Raw genomic sequence first — 17658 nt, 5'->3', positions numbered from 1 at the left:
TGCCGCTGCCTTTTTTTTTCTTTGTTCATTCCTGCTCTGCTAAGAATGCTGCTTGGCTCATTTTTCTGACCCTGTTGACCCTTCTTAAGTCATTTCACAGTCTTCCTTTCCCTTCCATGTCTTATCTGGGACTCTGGTCTCTATTTAACACCTGTGTAGTAAACCTAGATTATCAGGTAAATTTTCAACCTGCTTCCTTAGCTCTGTAATGTAACCAGTTGTCTTTAGACTATTTCTTCCTTTCTAGCAACTGCATGTAGGGGAGAGAATCCAGGTAAATCCAAGTGGCTCCTTTCACATTCTCTTTTGGATTTGTCATACGCACATCAATTATTTAGCTCTTTCTGTGAAATGCTAAGCTTTTTCTGGCATCATGAGAAGACAGGTGATGAGCTAAGACTGTTTTTCCCTTTCTTTCTGCAACATCTGTACTTTTGCTTCAATTGATTTAAATTTAAAAAAAAAAAAAAAAGATATGTAATCTGTCCTGCGTTAGTGTGTTCGTTCTTCATCTTGATAAATCTTCATGAGGCAACCCAGAAATTATTCCCCCTCTTTCTTGAAAAGCTACAGGTGAAATGTGTGAATAAGTCTACTTTGTCAAAGAGAGAGCAAGCTTTTTCTCATTCTTGGAACAATTCTTTTTCAGTATTAGGAACACCTCTAATTGGCAGATTAGAGGAGCTAATCACACCAAACTATTTGTGATTTAAATTAATGGATATTAGGCATCCACGGTTAACAGCTTACTTGGGAGATTTGTTGCATCCATTTTCCCCACAAAATACTCTTATTCAAATGATAAAAAATAGAAGTCATGATTCTGCAGATTTACAGCAAATAAAAATAATTGCTATCCAAAATTTATAACTTAAGTATATGCAGTTTTCTCCCTTATTTAGACAACCAGCTAAGAGGAACTGTTCTGCAGATCGTCTCTAGTATGTATCCCTAGGATCAGACTGAATTACTTCCTATAAAATTCCCATCAACAGAAACTAAAAGGAGTAATCTGTACTAGAAATCTGGATGGAAAGTAAATGCAAAAACTTGAACTAAACTTGAGTTCTTAGCATGAGAAGTGTGTCTTTCAGTGTAACTTTTTACCCTAGCAAGCAATTAGATATGCTGAATAGTTTTTGTTTAATTTTTTGAATTAGTGTCTATGTTTGAGGATGTGGGCAGTGCTCTGAAAAGGTTGTCTTCTGAGGATCTGTACAACATCACATTGATTTTCATTGGTTTGGGGGGGGAAATTGAACTGTATGTGGAAGTGCAAAAGAATGTTTAAACCACATGTAAATCCTTTAAGAGATAAGTTTCTTGACAAAACTGTCTGTTACTTAGAAATGCCCAAGTTCTCTGCTAAAACGTAAGTTACAGTAGTGGTGGTTAAATAATTGACACTGGATAGCAAAGGTGGCTGCCCGTATTTGTTCCTTTATTTACAGAAAGGGTTGAAAACTGAAATGCAGTATAAATTTAGTGCATTTAATTGTGACGTGGGTGTGTATGTAATATCTAATGGCAGGCAGATATTTTAGATTTTTTATTGGATGCTCTTCCTTTGTGTTTCTCTGAAGAATGAGAATTGACTCAAAACAAATGGTAAGAGTCTGCTACATACTCTTCTGCGTTTTTTCCAAATTTGCTTTTTAGATTTTTCACGTAGATTAGTGCATTTGCTATTCTTATTTATTGCCTGCTTATTACTTTTACTAGTATACTAAGGGATACAAAACACTTTTGTTACTCTGTTCTAAAACTGAATTGTTCCATTATTTTAATTGAGAGTTTCGCCAGATTAAAAAAAACCCAAAACTAAATACGAGCATCGTGCTTTATTGTAGTGAGGAAAATTGCTGTATTATGTTAGAGAATGTACTCTAAATTTTAGCAGAATGCAGTGTTGTAACTAGCGATGTAAAATAGTACTTAATAGAGGGCTTTTGCAGTGCTTGAACAGTGGACTCATTTTTAACCTTGTTGGATCCTTTCAGATCTCAGCCACAGTGGATTGGGAGACCATTATGAGAATTCCCACTGGGGACAGCAGCCTGCTTTCAGGAGTGAAGGCAACTGCAGCTGGGATAAAGTGATAATAGACAGGACTGACAAGGAAGCGTGGCCTTCCATTACCGGAGCTGAGACTGAGTCTGCCTCAGAATGTACTACAGACACTGACTCTGCCTCCAACTGTGGCTCAGAGAACAGTAGCATGGCTACAGGGAGTGCCCAAGGCAACTTCACTGGACATACAAAGAAAACTAATGGCAATAATGGCGCCAACGGAGCACTCGTCCAAAGCACTTCTAACCAGAGTGCCCTTGGAGCTGGTGGAGCAAACGGTAACAGCAACTCGGCCAGAGTGTGGGGTGTGGCTGCGGGCTCCAGCTCTGGCCTAGCTCACTGCTCTGCCAGTGGTGGGGATGGAAAGATGGACAACATGATGGGAGATGGTAGAAGTCAGAACTGCTGGGGTGCTTCCAACTCGAATGCTGGCATTAATCTTAACCTTAACCCTAATGCCAATCCAGCTGCCTGGCCTGTACTTGGACATGAAGGAACTGTGGGAGCAGGCAACCCTTCCAGTATTTGCAGTCCAGTCAGTGCCATAGGTCAGAACATGGGCAACCAGAATGGGAACCCAACAGGCACCTTAGGTGCTTGGGGAAACTTGCTGCCGCAAGAGAGCACAGAACCACAAACGTCCACTTCTCAGAATGTGTCTTTCAGCGTACAACCTCAGAACCTTAACACTGATGGACCAAATAACACTAACCCCATGAACTCTTCACCAAACCCTATCAATGCAATGCAGACAAATGGACTGCCGAACTGGGGGATGGCTGTTGGTATGGGGGCCATCATCCCGCCCCACCTGCAAGGCCTTCCTGGTGCTAATGGAACATCAGTTTCTCAAGTCAGCGGGGGCAGTGGTGAAGGAATGGGCAGTTCAGTGTGGGGGATGTCCCCAGGTAGTCCTGCCACAGGAAACAGCAATTCTGGGTTCAGTCAGGGGAATGGAGACACTGTGAACTCAGCATTAAGTGCTAAACAAAATGGATCCAGCAGTGCTGCGCAAAAGGAAGGAAACGGAGCGAGCGCGTGGGATTCGGGGCCTCCTTCGGGTCCTGGGGTACTAGCGTGGGGCAGGGGCGGTGGCAACAGCGGTGTTGGTAGTATGCATTCTGGAGCTTGGGGCCACCCCAACCGTAACACCAGTAACGGTGTGAACGGTGAATGGGGCAAGGCCCCAAACCAGCATTCCAATAGCGACATCAACGGGAAAGGATCAACAGGGTGGGATAGCTCTAGTGTTACCAGTCCAAATCCTGCCATGCAGCAGGGCAACGAACAAATAAACTCTTGGGCCAAAGCTGCAGCATCTGGCACCACAGCTAGCGAAGGAAGTAACGACAGCGGTGGGAGTCAAAATGAAGGCAGTACTGGGAGGGAGGGGGCTGGAGAGGGCAGGAGGAGAGACAAAGGGATGATAGACCAAGGGCAAGTTCAGTTGCCAAGAAATGACCTTGACCCCAGGGTCCTGTCCAATACGGGGTGGGGACAGACCCCTGTAAAGCAAAACACTGCCTGGGAATTTGAAGAGTCCCCAAGGTCTGAACGAAAGAATGACAATGGAACAGAGGCCTGGGGTTGTGCAGCTACTCAATCTTCAAACTCAGGGGGGAAGAACGATGGGTCCATCATGAACAGTACAAATACCTCTTCAGTATCTGGGTGGGTCAACTCTCCACCGGCAGCTGTTCCAACAAATACAGGTTGGGGAGACAATAACAACAAAGCACCAAATGGCCCAGGGGGATGGGGAGAGTCAGCAAGCTCTACTACTGTTAATAATGCTGCTGCTGCCAAAAGCGGCCACGCTTGGAGTGGGACCGCAAATCAGGAGGACAAATCACCTACCTGGGGTGAGCCTCAGAAACCCAAATCTCAAAACTGGGCAGATGGACAGAAATCAAATCCAAGCTGGACTTCAGGAGGTGGAGATTGGACAGATTCATCATCTGTTCCTGGACACTTGGGTGATGGGAAGAAGAATGGATCTGGATGGGATTCTGACAATAGATCAGGGTCTGGTTGGAATGATTCCACAAGGTCTGGGACCAGTGGGTGGGGAAATGGCACAAACAGCAAGGCTAATACAGGTACAAGTTGGGGGGAATCTTTAAAGCCAGGCCCCCAACAAAATTGGGCTAATAAACCCCAGGACAACAATGTGAGTAACTGGGGAGGAGCTGCTTCTGTAAAACAGACGGGGTCAGGGTGGGTTGGTGGGCCAGTGCCAGCCAAACAAAAAGAGAACTGTGAGGCAACTGGCTGGGAAGAGCCATCTCCACCGTCCATTCGCCGCAAGATGGAAATCGATGATGGTACCTCAGCTTGGGGCGACCCAAATTACAACAACAACAAGACTGTAAACATGTGGGATAGAAATAATCCTATAATTCAGAGCAGTACCACAACCAATACCACCACCACTAGCACCATTATCAACACAAATATGGTTGAACCTCAGCCATCGCACCAGTCAAGTGCCCAGCCGAACCGGTCCCCGCTGCTTGGTCCAGGTATGAAAATAGTTTTATAAGATACTTTATACCACTATTCATTACTGAACCCTGTCTGGTCTGATCAGTGTGTAGTTACACATTAAAGGTAGAAAACCTGTATTTATGTTGCAGAATAAGTTTATTCATTTACTGTGAAGCAGTGTTAAAGTCTTGTCTTGAGGACAGAACCCGTGGAACCTGACACAAACTTCCTAGTCCAAGTGAATGTCGGAAAGGCTCGAAACAGTTACCTGGTCAATAATGTGCTAGGTCCTTAGGTTGTTGATCCCTGTTTATTTTGTCAGCTCTTCCACAGTTCTTTAGCACCTTCTTTTAATTCAGCCATTTGAGAGTTGGGGTCTTTTTGCTAACCTTTTTTTCTCTTATTTGTCTTCTGTTATCATTGCTCAGTCTTTGTTCTTGTTTAGACAGCATGCATCTGTTTCTTTTCTGCAGCCATATCTCTTGGCAACATGTTTTTTAACGGTTGCATGAATCTAGGCTGTTGCTGTTTCTCTGTCTTCTTTGTTGCCTTTGATGAAGAAATGGTTCTCTTTCATACTTCAGGTCTCAAGCAACGGGTAGTATCCTGCACTTCTATGTGATTCTCATAAAGCTGGACTGATTAAAGATGTTAATATTCAGGGTGGCTGGGAGAAGTTGTTCTAGCTTCAGCTGTGTTCCAAAGACAAGTTTTTAGGCATCTAGGAATTTTTCTAATCAAAGACAAGGTACTGTTGTAGACAAGCAGCAAGGAATAAAAATGGGGGGAAAAAATGAGAAAAATGCTTAGGGGGGAGGTATTTAAATAGAAGTCACTAGCAGCCCTACTCTATATCGTGACCACAGACTTCTCAAAATAAATCTAATCTTGCAGTGCTCTTTGAAATTCTTCATCTGATTTTTGTCTCCAAGTTTTTGTTTCGTCTTGGTCATGGCTAAATATTGACTTTTTGACCATGTTTTTCTCCAAGTGGGATTTGTTCTACTTCTCCTATTTCCATCATTTTTCTCTTTGATGTTTTGAAATAATTCAAACTTACTGTAATGTCTGTGTATAAATAGGCTTATGTTCCCTACTCTGGTCAAATATTTTAACAGTTGAGAGTATCATATTTTGATAAAATAACATGTGCTGCAGAGGGAGAAATCTTTAAATAGGTTTGTACTTGGTCAGTCCAACATACGGGATCTATAACTTGTTTACCTTAAACTTATTTCATCCATATTTAAAACTTTACTCATGAAACTGACGATTCAAATTTCCGAATTGTAGTGGAGATACCGTGAAAGTGGGGTTTTGGTTCGTTTTTGGTTGGGGTTTTCAGTGTTTTTTTTCATTAGGCTGATTTTTGGATGACTACATTGGTGCTTGTAAAACTATTCATATACAGCAGTGTATTGTTAATGCTATTCAAATAATCTAACACCTTGCAGAGGAAAACTTACTGGTTTGAGTCCTTCAGATTTTGGAAACGGAATTTAAAAACTGGTGTTAATCTACAGTGATTCCTCTGGAGAATAGATGGTAGCAAAGGAAGAGTTTCTTTGAAGTAATATGTTTATGCAGTCAGAGAACTGCTTATTAATTTGTAACCATCCACTGAAGCTGCCTAGATTAAAATGACACTATTGTGCATCGTGCAAAAATGTTAATTAGAAAGATTCTAAAGATACTAGAAGCAAATCCAACTCTCGGAATGTACTTAAGACAGCGTGCAAGGAAGAGGGGAAACTGAGTGATAGTGAAGACAATTTAAAATGCAGTTCTGATATTAAAATTTAGATCAAGTTATAGAGGGCATAAGTTAGGTCTTTTGTGTATTTTTGCTTACATATGCTTGCAGTTGTGTACATATGTACAGATATAAAGGCCATACATGGAAATATTTTGAAGGATTATTGTCTGATGTGCAAATGGAAGCTAGGGACAGTCCCCTGTGTCTTTATGTGTTATGCCCATCTTTAATTTTGACTGTGCTTGAGAGGGACTAGTCTTGTGCTTATCTTATAGAGAGCAGAAAATGTCATTTAAAATGACATGTAGTAGCTTCCCCATTCAGAGTGTAGGAGACCTGTTTTTGACATTGCATATAGCACATAGCAGCTGCAGAGCAAGATCCTGTGGGTCTTTGTGGAAATCTATGCAGATTTGAAACAAATCGTGTCCCATTTGGGACAGCTAAAAGATGAGAAGCAAGTAATGAACAGTTGTCTGTTTAACCTTCTTGTTTCCTACTCCAGTTCCCTGTCCTGTTGGCTATGCATTTCCATCCTCTACAGTAAGGGAGACAAGAATCCTATAGCCAGGAGACTTCTGTAATCTACAACCAAATTTCATCCAACAACAGTTGTTTTTCCATCTACAATATTTCCATGAGTAATTAAAGGCTGTGCCATAGGGCACAGGTTAAGGGTTCATCTAAAATATTACAGCACTTGAACTAAGCACTTACCACTGGCGTTTTGTCTTCTGCATGGGTCATGATGTGCTTTGCCAATCATTTTTATGATTCCCAGTTATTCAGGGAATATCAATAAGGAATCATGGAATCTGTTCCTGTGTAAGTAGGGAAGTGTGGTGTAGCTGTAAGACAGCAGAGTCACGTATCCTGAAAGCAAACAAGTGGATTTTAATTTTGCTGTACAGCACTAGTTGGCTGTTCCCAAAGGAGTAGCAGTCCCTTTAGTTTATACTACATTAGTTTAGAAATGGAGGCCAAGTTACAGTCTTGTTATTCAAGTTGTCACCCATCCCCAGAAGTTCTCAAAATTCTTTGAATACAGAACTTAAAACCTATGGATGGGAAGCAGATGTTGGTACACACTTGATAAAAATGCATAATGTTCTAAGGAGTTTCTTCTTCAGTTGGAAAAAAAAAAAGGAGGGGGATAGGTAATGTGATAAATGTAGTCCTTTCTGGTTACAGGAGCTTGCTTCCAAACCACTGGTGAGTTATTTAGGAAGATGAGCAGAAAGCTAGTTGTTTTGATTTAGATTAAATTTTTATCTAAATTACTTGTGCATAATTCTTACTAGCACTTTTAACTCTTGCAACTTCGATGCAGGGGAATAAGAGGTGAGAAAAGATTTTGCAGAGAGGGATGATTAAAAGAGAGATTTTTGGATCCCAAACGGCATCAGATCCTTCCACCAAATGCTGAGGAGTGGGCTTGGTGCTGTCCCCTGTTCTCATTTGGTAGAGCCTGGCAGGGTTCCAACCGCCCGTCCTCCAGCTGAGAAAAGAAACAAGGAAAGACAATGTAGGCTTCCCTATGGAGATTTTAGGTCGAAAATTAAGGTCTTTGTGGTTCCTGGAGAGCAAGGAGCTCAAGCTGTAAAAAACTGAACCAGGTCTGAACTCTGAAAGCTCTGAACATCTCGCTGTTCCTTTTATAATCCTGTGCCATTGTCTCAGTGGCAACTTAAGTGTCATTCATAGTGTGTAATTTATGTGAAACGGAGAATGCAAGTGATGTGTTTTCCTTACTTTTAACTTTCATCAGAGTGGATTTGAAATCAGATCAGCTTTGAGCTCCTTTAGGATGCTCATGTAAAAATCTAAAATCCTGTTGTGAGTGCTCAGCCTTCTAAACAGCCATTCTGGGGGACAGCCAGGTGGTACTGAGAAACCTGCCCTCTGTTTTCACACGAGGTTGATCTCATTGCTGAAAGCCAAATGAGAGCTTCCCTAATGCTGAGCGATATAAGAAGGCATTGAGCTCCACTGCATGAGCTGAAATACCTTTCAGAAAATTAAGTCTTGAAAGGTTAAGTGTTACAGGTGACTCTTAAAATAAATAACCCTCCTTTTCACATCCCCCCCCCCCCCCCCCCCATTTATTTTCTATTAGCTAGTGACTATTTAGTAAACAATATGTTTTCTTTCTAATTTCTTTTTCATCTACATAAGGTTCTAATATTTTCGTTTGCCTGTATTGTAGTCATATGCTCTGCTATTTGTCGTGGACCAAACAACTTCAAGGAAAACAATTTCTGCCATCCAAATGGCTATAGGGTTATTTTGAGGGAAAACAACTGCATCCTGCCACAGCTTAGTTAACATTTCACTTTCCCTTGAGGATTTCCTGTTGGCTGTGGCCCAATGTTAATTATGTTTTTATTTCTATAAAACAAAGCTCTGCCAATGTGTCCATGTTTATTACTCACTGTGATCTTTTTGTTTCTTGCAATTCTAACAGTGTTTAAAAACTTCACTATTAAAACCTCACTTTCTTGCCAAAGAACCCTTTAACGAAGCTCATTCTGTTGCAAAACAACATTCATGCAAATCTGGGTGTTTTTTAAGGCATGAAGCTTTTTCTCGGGAAAGCCTAAATGCATATTACTTTCTTAAAGAAAATAGTAAGTTCTCTCTGAGCAGAATTTTTGAAAATGTTAGGGAGGTTCAGATTTTGAGACCACTGTGAAGGTGTTTTCCCCCCAAGCAGCTGTGTAAAGGAACTTAAAAGTAGCTTCTTGTGTTCATTGAACCCATTGCAACACCACTTGTGAGCTGCCTTTATTGTGAGGTGTATGATAGTGCTCGAAGGCATCACTCTGGCAGAGGCAAGTGACTGGGACTACTCTTTGAACTAATATTTCACCTCTGTCCAGCAGCATACTGGCTATTTTAAAACCTGAGGAAAAACCTTGTTTTAAACAGAGAGTCCTTTGGAGAATACAAAGTAAATTTCTTCTTTCACCTGTAGAATTCAGCATCATTCATTCAAAAATGTAACTTTATTCACCTTTTTAAGTTTCTAAAATAGAGTTATATGGAATCATAAAAAGGTAGCACAGCTAGTAACGTTGGGACAGCAGGTACTTAACACAGAGGGGACAACAGGTTTGTAATTGAGAAGTACTCTGGAATGCACGTACCATTTAATTATTGCAGTGCACAAGTTATTTCTCCAACAGCCTGCAGGTTTGATTTACTAATTTCCTGCACTTAATTTGGCCTGTGAAGATAGTTTTGAAAACTCTTAGTTGATGCATTTCGTTTGCTTTTATGCTCTTGAGAGTATTCTCTTTTAGTAAAGGCTGGCTCCCTCATTATTTGTAATCCCGTATTATTTACTGCTCAGCGCATTTAAAGCACTTAACTCAAAATAACTTGGACATTACACATCTGTGGTCTTTAATCAGCGTTGTTGAATTTATAGTAGAGAGCAACAGAAGGACCAGTTCTTTTGAGTTTCTATTCTACAGCCTAGCACACTGTGCCTTTTCAAGATATGAATTGTGTTTTAAGGTTGGTTTCATAAATTGAATTACTTAGAGTTTCCAGTATAAGTTGCATGAACTCAGGGAAAAATATTAGTATTCGTCACTCTCTGTATTTGTATTTGTATTCTAGTTGGTGCTTTAGAGATGTTTTGTTTTCTGTTTCATTTGCCTGCAGTTAATCTTTTTCAGATGCCAATATGATTAAATACACACAGTTGTCTGACAAGTTTGCCTCCTGAGTAGCGAGGCAGAAATTCAAATAAAGCGTTCCTTAAATAAAGTTGGCTTAAAGATACAAGCAGAAATCTTGATCATAGGTGCAACGCCAAGGAAGTTGTCATGTGAAGAGGTTCATTTATATACATACATGTGTGTGTCTGCGAGTTTGTCTCTGTACACACTTTAAAATAGAAATTTAAGATAGGTTGATAGAGCTTAGAACACAGTATTTTTGTTTCAGATGAAAATCAATTTAATGAAACAGTGAAATCTTAGGTTGTTTCAGGAGTATGTTTTAAAACACAGTGAATCTTGCTGGTAGTGAAGGAGCTTCATTAAGCTACATGTTCCTGGACACGTAGGCTTAGTTTGGATATGTTTTATGTCATATGTACTTTTATCAGTGTCTGAGAGAACTGCAGTTGCTTTAAGAAACAGACCCTAAAATAAATATGTAATATGGTAACACTAGAGCAGTGGACAGATAGAAGCCCATCTATTTGAAGGGAATTTTCTTCTCTGCTAGCCAGTGTTTGACTTATTATTATTGGTGGTGTATGTTGCCTGCAGTTTCTAGTAACAGAAATTCTGTTGAAGACAGTACATTCTGCAAAGAATTGTTGCTCAGTGAAACACTATTGCTTAGTTAGTTTGATGTATTTCAAGGTGCTCTTAATAAAGTTCTTCTGTGGTGACTGCCTTGCCATCATCTGTCTACTCTAGGTGTCAGTTTGTATAGAAAATGTTACTTTTCTGCTCTTTGAAACCTTTCCTGAGTATTTTTACAGGTAGCATCGGGAAGCAGAAAAGGAATAGTGCTGCAGCAAAGTAGGCATCTAGTCCTTAAATTATAAAAATTGGCTGAAAACAGAGATTACAGTCTTTTTTGGGCAGTAGCAAAACCAAGTTTCTTTCTTACTGCATCTGGTTCCATGTTGTGAGCTGCCAGAAGTTGCAGATTTGGAAGGGCAATAGTTGATCGAAATAAAGAACCCGGACTTAATAATATTCATCTCCAGTAAAAAGAGAACAAGTTCCTGAATTAGCAGCCTAATTAACAGTGGCAATTTTAAGCAGACTGAATTCTGCAGTACTTGTTGAGATCTCGGTTGTCATGTAATGGACTGCTTTTTGTGGTAGCTGTAGAAAAATAGGTTAATATCAGGTAGATGTAAAAATGTTGTTTTCTTGCCTGTTAGGTATCTGTCTCTCTTGTATATTTTTAAAAAGTACCTTGAACTCAATCTGTGATCCAAATCTGTCTCTTCAGAAAAAACTTTTTTAAAGAGGTAATGGTGGTTTTAAATTCAGTTTGCAATTTTGCTGTGTTGGTCCGTGTTGTTCTTTAGAAGCTATATGGCTGTACCTGGCACATTCAACTTCAGTGCTAAATTCGGTGTCATATGGATTTAAGCGCATTATGTTCAAGCCAAGCCAGACTAAGACCGTTTCTTTATAGTAGCTTACGTCTTTCAGTGAGTCAAAATAATATTCTGTAGGAAAACAATGTCTTCTACCTGCTGTTCCTTATGATTTGACTATAGATTCTAATTGCAGTTTTGTCTAGTTCTCCTTAAAAATCATATTTATTATAAAGTAGAGGCTCAGTGATGAAGGGGTATGTAGGGAACACAGCCACAAGCTGTAATAAAAGCTTTAAGGAATGCATACAACATATATAACCTGTGTTGAAAGTGGTAGCAAGCAAATATCTTGCTTGTAGGGAGTGAGAAGAGAGATTTCATAGTTTGGAAGCAGTTAAAATAGCTTCAGATCTTTGAGTGAAACAAGGCCCAGCTCAGATTTGGGTCCTGGTCTCCTGAAAGCTCGCAGTGCTGCCAGCGCTCCCTGAGCCCTGTTTGTCTGCTCTGAGAAGTCACAGTGTAAGGAACTGCTCCCTCGGGACCAGCTCTGGTGCTCCTGTGGCAGCCTGACTGCTCCTGGCTACGCTGAAAACACTCGTTCTGTCTTGACAACTTGGCGTTAGTATTCAATTAAGAAAAAGACTTTTGAGACCAAATCAAGGGGATTTTTTAAAATATGCTTAATTAGAATCACTTGTGTCCGCTTACTAGTTCATGCTCTTTCCAGACAAACACTTTAATAAAATGTCTGTCTTTGAAATTATTGACAAAAACCCTCTTTCCTCTCATCACTGTTCTTCTCTCCTTCTCCTTGCTTCAGCAGGCTGGGGAGAAATGCCTACTGTCCATACAAAGACCGAAGCTTCTTGGGGAGAGCCGTCATCCCCTTCTGCTGCAGTTGATAATGGCACTTCAGCATGGGGGAAACCCCCCAGCAGTGGTACAGGGTGGGGAGATAATCCTGCCGAGTCGGCAGGGACATATGGAAGAACAAATGCTCCAGCTGCTGCCCCAGCACTGTGCAAACCAGGTACGTGCGTGGATGTCGCTGCCGTAAGAGGTTGGGGAAAAAAGGCAAAGTGTGTGTGTTTCTGCCAGTATTTCTAAACAGCACTTCTGATTTGCTGTGCATTGGAATCAGAGACTGTCTTAATTTAATTCTCAAAACTACATTAGCTGTCTCAAAAATGTTGATAGTCCAGATACCAAATTCATACAAAAATACGAATATAATACATCGATCAGTAAATTTAAAGGTACTTCTTGGAGTATTTTTGTGTATTTTGAAAGCAGTATAGTAGAGATGCAGGAAACACTGAAACCGCAGAAGAGCGTGAATAGTACTTATCCCTAGGTGCCTAAAATAACCTGTATTGGGATGAGAAACAACTGAGCTCAGTCGAGACAGGATTGATTCTGATAGGAAAAACAACACACAACAATGACATAACCTCACTATTCGGTTAAACTGAGGGAGTAGATATCTTCTTCAGCTACTAAAACTGTTCACAGGTTCAGGAACATCCTGAACTACTTGGCTGCTTCATGATTCCTAACTAATGTTATTTGATAAAAATCCTCCATCTCTAAATGCCCTGAAGGCTACAGTGCTTATTTTAGACTTCTGGTTTGGCTGTGGAAATCTTTTAAGTTTCACTTCCGCAAAATGCTACACTGACAGATAGTTAGAAGGCCCAGAAAACCTAAAAAAGGGAGTGAGAGGTCTTAAGATGAGTAACCCCAGCTTTAACAGAGTAAACAGGATAAAACAGAATGAGGTGACACAACCTTGTCACTGAATATAAAGTGTGCCCTGCAGCCCACTTGCTCCTTTCAGATTCCATTCTTCTGAGATGGGAATGAGTTTCTGACTGTTAATGACCTCAAAATTTGGTTTTGTTCATCGGAAGAATGTGGCAGCTAAAACGATGAGATTCATTGAAAGCGAAATAGCACTTAAGTGTGTGGTCATACTTTTGGTTCCTTGTTCCTAGGAGACTGGAATGACCATGACCACAGATTTGACTTGTTCAGGGGAAAGCAAGACTTGCTGTTGCCGGACTTTTGCTTCTATAAAATATTCAGAGAACTTTTCTTTTTTGCTGGCTTCAAAGAAGGTGTACTTCCCCTTTAATGCCAATTAAGCTACTTGATGAACCTCTATGTCTCTTGAAAATACTCAAATGTTAGCATACTAGATATGGCATAAAAAGATATATCTGTAAAATACGAAGGAAATCGAGTAAGATTTTTCTTCTCCCTCTTTCCTTTCCCTCCAGCTTCAAAATCTATGCAAGAAGGCTGGGGCAGTGGTGGGGATGAAGTGAATCTCAGTACTAGTCAGTGGGAAGATGAGGAAGGAGATATGTGGAATAATACTGCTTCACAAGAGAGCAGCTCCTCCTGTAATTCCTGGGGGAACGCCCCGAAGAAAGGACTTCAAAAGGTAAGACAAAAAATAAAGAGTACTGTGTAGAAAAGAGTGGAATTAGTGTAACATTTCTAGAATAAGTTGTCACAGATTTCCTGTTGCATTACACCTGAACTCTTAAATTAAACCTCTGACACCTGAACGCAAACACAACTTGCCACTACAGTGGTTCAAGTACAGCCTACCTTGTTTCCAGGGGAAAATGGGAGATCTTTGACTTTAAGCATGTCAGATGCTTCGGGAATTTTGTTGTTGTTGCTTTTTGTCTAAGTTTTATAAGCTTTCATGTATTCTAAAGAAATGATAATGTATTAAAAGAAAAGGTATTAAGGGGGCTTTCAGAGACTTTCCGTGGTGGTAGAAAAGCAAACAATAGTTTGTGATGAAGTGGTTCAACAATAAATAGCTATTTTCTATTTGTGAGGAACACACAGATAATTGTACGGTGTGTACTGGTATGAGATAAAAGCAAACTTGTATTAATGCCGCACTCAGTCGGAAACATAGACAATTATGTTAAGTTTTCCATTGCACAGCCTTTATTTCAGGACAAGGCCAGGCTGTATCTTAAAGGAATTGGGAATGCATTTAGCCACTTTGTTTGTTATTCCATTAGCCAACAGTTAGGCCAGTGATTTGATCAAGTATGGTTGTTTCTTGTACTGTCCGCAGCCCAAAACAAATCCACGCTTGTCCCTTGGTACTTTCTGGAGAACTGAAAGGAAGAGACTTCTTAAGGATTTTGTGATAGAAAAGCTGCACAGAGATCTTTTAAAGGTGTTTATCTAGACGCTCTTGTTTGTTTTTAAGAAAATACACTGAGTAACATTCTTAACTTCAAGGTTGCAAACTTGTTTTTGGGAATGTTTTTCAGGAAGTGTTGTACTATTTCAGAAACTTTTATTTCGTTATGTTTTTCTGCCAAGGATTAAAATGAAATATGTAAATTCAAAGGTGGCTTTAATTCAGTGGTCAGCAAATCAAATACTAAATAGTACACTGAACACCTATTCAGCTGAGATAAAATTTGTTCACTTTGTGGGGGAAGAGAATCGTAGTTACGTTGTTCGGAGGGTTCTTCAATACTTTCTAAATTAATGTACTAATACATCTTTCAGTAGCATGTATTATTAATACAAAAACTTACCATGTATTTTATGTACATCTCACTAGTATGACTGTGGGAACCAGACCGTTAATGGAATCTCCCATTTATTTACTAAGGGCATGAAGACATCTAGCAAGCAGGATGAGGCCTGGATCATGAACCGTCTGATAAAACAGCTCACAGACATGGGCTTCCCTGTGAGTAGTGCTCATAGCTGGCACACCTGGGACTTAGCTTTTGTAGCTTGTAGTTCTGACTTTCGATGTTTCAGACTGTAGCTACAAAAAGCTCTTCAGTTTCCTCGTCAGGCTGGGAAGTAGTTCTGTTACCTGCATTTAGACGTTTACTGTAATTTCAGAAATCTACTGTAAGCTAGTAGAGTCCTCTGAGAGTACTTGATGATAGACTTTGTGTGATGACATTTATAGATCTTTTGAACTTCAGAGTTTTATAACAGCAGGTGTTACTTTGAACTTCAGTAATAATTCCACTTCTGTTCCCCTTTTCTTATTAAACAGGTGAAATTAGAGTATACCCCTTTTTTTTTTTTTTAGAGAAGGACATACCATAGTGATAATTACATTGTCCATGGAAAACAGGAAGTAATTTAAACAGAACAGTATGATTTGACCTTGTAGAACTGATACTTCCTTGACAAACTGAAACTAACTGAATTGTAGGGATTGCTAAAAGCAGAAAAAAAATGTGCACAGACGTTATTTGTGCTGCTGAGTAAATACTAAATCCAGTATTTAAGACACATACCTGTTTTCTCAGTTTGCTTTGAAATCATGCAAGCATTACTACTTTTTCTCTTAACATAATCCATATTTTTGACAGAGAGAGCCAGCGGAAGAGGCCTTGAAGAGCAACAATATGAATCTCGATCAGGCCATGAGTAAGTATGTGTGTAACTAGATTGTTTTTTTTCTTTAAAGCAACACAGGAACCATTCATGATTCTGAGAGTTTGATCTTATCCAGATCAGTTGGATAATACTTCTTTTCTTGCTTTTGCTCTTGTAAGCAAGACTACTTCTTTGAACTACTGTTGGCAAATTCACTGTCTTCGCGTCACCTTTTTCAATATATTTCCCCTTTCTGTGAAGGTGCTCTGCTGGAAAAGAAGGTGGAAATGGACAAGCGTGGAATGGGAGTGACCGACTATAATGGAATGGTCACCAAACCCCTTGGCTGCCGCCCACCACCAATCTCCAAAGAGTCTTCCATGGACCGCCCCACCTTCCTTGACAAGGTAAGTTCAGAAATACGAATGTGATATACAAGTCAGAATTGTACACAGTGTAGAAATATTGATCATTTCCACTGTCTGTTTAGAAAGCTGTAGAGAGAAATGTGATGGATAATTATATATTGCTTTAGTCTTTTTCTTCTTTTTTAATCTTACGGGAAATTTAGTCTTTGTGGAAAGAACCAATGATTTGATTCCCACATAGAAATAAACAATGGTCAGCCCCAGTGTTACACTTGGAAAAGAAAACTTACTAAGGAATCAGTAATGCAATGGAACTAGAAATGAGAAGAACAAAGAAATGGAGCACAGAAAGCCTTTCACTCTGTAAGAGTCCAGAGAGTCAGTGACCTTTGCCTAAATTAATAACCAGGCAGGACTAAGGCCAAAATCTTCAAGATTTAGTCTCCTAATTCCTGTTTCAGTTTTGAGCTCCTTATAGATTTCAGCAGAAGTTCAGTACTTAAATAGGAATGAGGAGCTGAGGTATTTTTGTTAAGTCAAAGAGTAGACACGCACAGTCATAAATAGCTTCTCCAATGAACTTCCTTTTCTGTGGTCATGTATGACAAATTTTCCAGCACCGTTGAATGACTGAGGAGAAGGCCTTGGAAGTTCATGGTGGCCAAGAATCAAAGTGACCAAAGAAAAGGATGTAGGGAAAAATGCAGCCAGATTTCAGTAGGAAATGAGATTTACAACCTGACAGAAAGTCCTACAAAGAGACCTACCAAATCACCTCAGAATTCCTCCCAGAATTAATAAGGAAAGAACAGTCTTCCGGTGCCATTCTTTGTTTCACAGATTATTTGAAATGTTCATAAAGATGGGGGGTGGTGGTTTCTGAGTGCAGAAATCAGTGCTTTTCACAAACTGTGCTGAAACCAATTCATTTTACATAAGCTGTTTACACGACGTGAGACAGTAATGATATCTGGTCTTGTTAACACACTGTATTAAAAACTTTGCCGACCCTGAATAATGATTATCTTTCCAGTCCTCCACCCTGTGTTTTCTTAGTCTTAACTATAGTGTTATCCTTAAAGTTACGGTTTGTGTTGTGACAGGTTCCCAGGTGTTCCGCTAAGAAAATTAGCGTGGTGCTATGCTAGGACATCTGATAAATACTGACCTTTTAATAACAGCTATTACTATTTCTGCTGTCATCACAGTCTAAACAGTTTGCTCAGTTTTAGTGCTGGTACGATGCAAATCATAAACAAGTTAATTTGATTAAACATAAATGCATCTTCCATAATTATGTGTTATTTATATTAATAAGGAGAAATTAGCATCTCTACAAAATTTGCTTTAGAGGGTCCTTATGTATCAGAAGTTTTTGTGATGGTTCAAATGCTGCCACAGTGCTGCGTAGTCTAGTCTTATGGCAGTTTCCCGCAAAGATTATATATTAAAAAACTGCTTTTCTGCTTTTGGGGAATAATAACATTTGTTCTTTCTGGGCTCCCTACTTCTGT

At 39.8% G+C, this 17658-nt stretch overlaps 1 protein-coding gene across 11 annotated transcripts in view; it reads left to right on the top strand.

The window, feature by feature from the left end:
- Positions 1-17658, top strand: part of TNRC6C (trinucleotide repeat containing adaptor 6C) — a 111096-nt gene that overhangs the window by 66658 nt on the left and 26780 nt on the right. For 6 of the 11 annotated variants that reach the window (XM_074847594.1, XM_074847588.1, XM_074847596.1 and 3 more), the window contains 7 exons: positions 2001-4592; positions 12211-12420; positions 13670-13836; positions 14494-14598; positions 15046-15126; positions 15770-15827; positions 16038-16183. In XM_074847594.1, coding sequence (XP_074703695.1) covers positions 2001-4592; positions 12211-12420; positions 13670-13836; positions 14494-14598; positions 15046-15126; positions 15770-15827; positions 16038-16183 — 3359 coding nt within the window. The remainder of the gene's footprint in view (positions 1-2000; positions 4593-12210; positions 12421-13669; positions 13837-14493; positions 14599-15045; positions 15127-15769; positions 15828-16037; positions 16184-17658) is intronic. The other 5 variants (XM_074847597.1, XM_074847598.1, XM_074847592.1 and 2 more) reach the window with 2 other exon arrangements.

Source organism: Strix aluco, chromosome 21, assembly GCF_031877795.1.
Source record: "Strix aluco isolate bStrAlu1 chromosome 21, bStrAlu1.hap1, whole genome shotgun sequence".
NCBI lineage: Eukaryota > Metazoa > Chordata > Aves > Strigiformes > Strigidae > Strix > Strix aluco.
The sequence above is the reverse complement of the archived record's forward strand: the minus strand, read 5'-3'. Positions and strand labels throughout refer to the sequence as shown.